We start from the raw sequence: 1,550 nt of genomic DNA on the forward strand, positions 1-1,550 counted from the left end.
CGGGAACCCCCCCCACCTCGGCTGTTCACTGGGCCACCCCTCCCCCCACCCCCCGCCGCAGCTCGGTGCGGAATCGCAGGTCGGTGTCACCCATCCTCCGCCGGTAATCCGCCTCAAACGTCTCGTCCTGGGCCACGGTGAAATGGTTTTTCCAGTCGCCCACCGTCCCTGAGGAGAGACAGAGCCAGCAGCACGATTAGGCACCGTCTTCCCCCTCACGGGCCTCGCCCCCTCACAGCAGGGACCCACCTCCAGGAAAGCTGGGCCCAGGCTGGGTCTCCCCTTGGGCCTGCACATCACGGCCTAGGGCTAGGAAAGTCCCAGGGGTCCAGCTGGGGCCCACTGGGGATCACCAGGGGTAGCGCTGATGGCATCCTGGTGTCAGGAAAGGCCCAGGATCTAACTCGGGCCTAGTGCAAATCCCCAGGGGTAGTGCTGATGGAATCCTGCGTCACTGGCACCAGGAAAGGCCCAGGATCTAACTCGGGCCTAGTGTAGATCCCCAGGGGTAGCGCTGATGGAACCCTGTGTCACTGGGACCAGGAAAGGCCCAGGATCTAACCCGGGCCTAGTGTAGATCCCCAGGGGTAGTGCTGATGGAACCCTGCATCACTGGAACCAGGAAAGGCCCAGGATCTAACCCGGGCCTAGTGTAGATCCCCAGGGGCAGTGCTGATGGAATCCTGCATCACTGGGACCAGGAAAGGCCCAGGATCTAACTCTGGCCTAGTGCGGATCCCCAGGGGTAGTGCTGATGGAACCCTGCATCACTGGAACCAGGAAAGGCCCAGGATCTCACCCGGGCCTAGTGTAGATCCCCAGGGGTAGTGCTGATGGAATCCTGCATCACTGGAACCAGGAAAGGCCCAGGATCTAACCCGGGCCTAGTGTAGATCCCCAGGGGCAGTGCTGATGGAACCCTGCGTCACTGGGACTAGGAAAGGCCCAGGATCTAACGCGGGCCTAGTGCGGATCCCCAGGGGTAGTGCTGATGAAACCCTGCGTCACTGGCACCAGGAAAGGCCCAGGATCTAACTCGGGCCTAGTGCGGATCCCCAGGGGTATTGCTGATTGAACCCTGCGTCACTGGGACCAGGAAAGGCCCAGGATCTAACTCGGGCCTAGTGCGGATCCCCAGGGGTAATGCTGATGGAACCCTGCGTCACTGGGACTAGGAAAGGCCCAGCATCAGACTCAGTCCCCTCACCCACAGGATACAGTCTGAAAGCTGAGGAGGGGGCCACACCTTTCCTCATGAAGTGGGAGATGGAGCGATCAAAGATGGAGTCCGGGACAGTTGAGTAGTTACTCATAGGATTGTCCTTCATGGATTCGAACGTGGTGTTCCGGACGATCCCATCAATGACCAGGTCGGGTAACTCTTTTCCCAGGAACTTTATCATCTTCACTATCTCTCGCTTGGGGTCCTGTCCCAATGTCAAACAGCAGGAGACATGAGAGAATTAAACTCTTTATTATCCCACTGTCAGACCCATCCTAACTCCCCACACCCTTTAATATCCCACCCAGTCTAATCCCACGGTCCCCCT

The 1,550-nt window shown here is 59.2% G+C and overlaps 1 protein-coding gene across 3 annotated transcripts in view; it reads right to left on the reverse strand.

The window, feature by feature from the left end:
* Window positions 1–1,486, reverse strand: part of LOC122545608 (sulfotransferase 1C2-like) — a 2,051-nt gene extending 565 nt beyond the window's left edge. The window contains exons 1-2 of one of the 3 annotated variants that reach the window (XM_043684570.1): window positions 1,247–1,483; window positions 114–168 (exon numbers count right to left, since the gene is read on the reverse strand). In XM_043684570.1, the coding sequence (XP_043540505.1) occupies window positions 114–168; window positions 1,247–1,403 (212 nt within the window). In that variant the 5' untranslated portion in view covers window positions 1,404–1,483. Of the gene's footprint in view, window positions 1–6; window positions 169–1,246 lie in introns of those variants that run through there. The other 2 variants (XM_043684569.1, XM_043684568.1) reach the window with 2 other exon arrangements.
* Window positions 1,487–1,550: the final 64 nt, after the last annotated feature.

Source organism: Chiloscyllium plagiosum, unplaced genomic scaffold, assembly GCF_004010195.1.
Source record: "Chiloscyllium plagiosum isolate BGI_BamShark_2017 unplaced genomic scaffold, ASM401019v2 scaf_31442, whole genome shotgun sequence".
Taxonomy (NCBI): Eukaryota; Metazoa; Chordata; class Chondrichthyes; order Orectolobiformes; family Hemiscylliidae; genus Chiloscyllium; species Chiloscyllium plagiosum.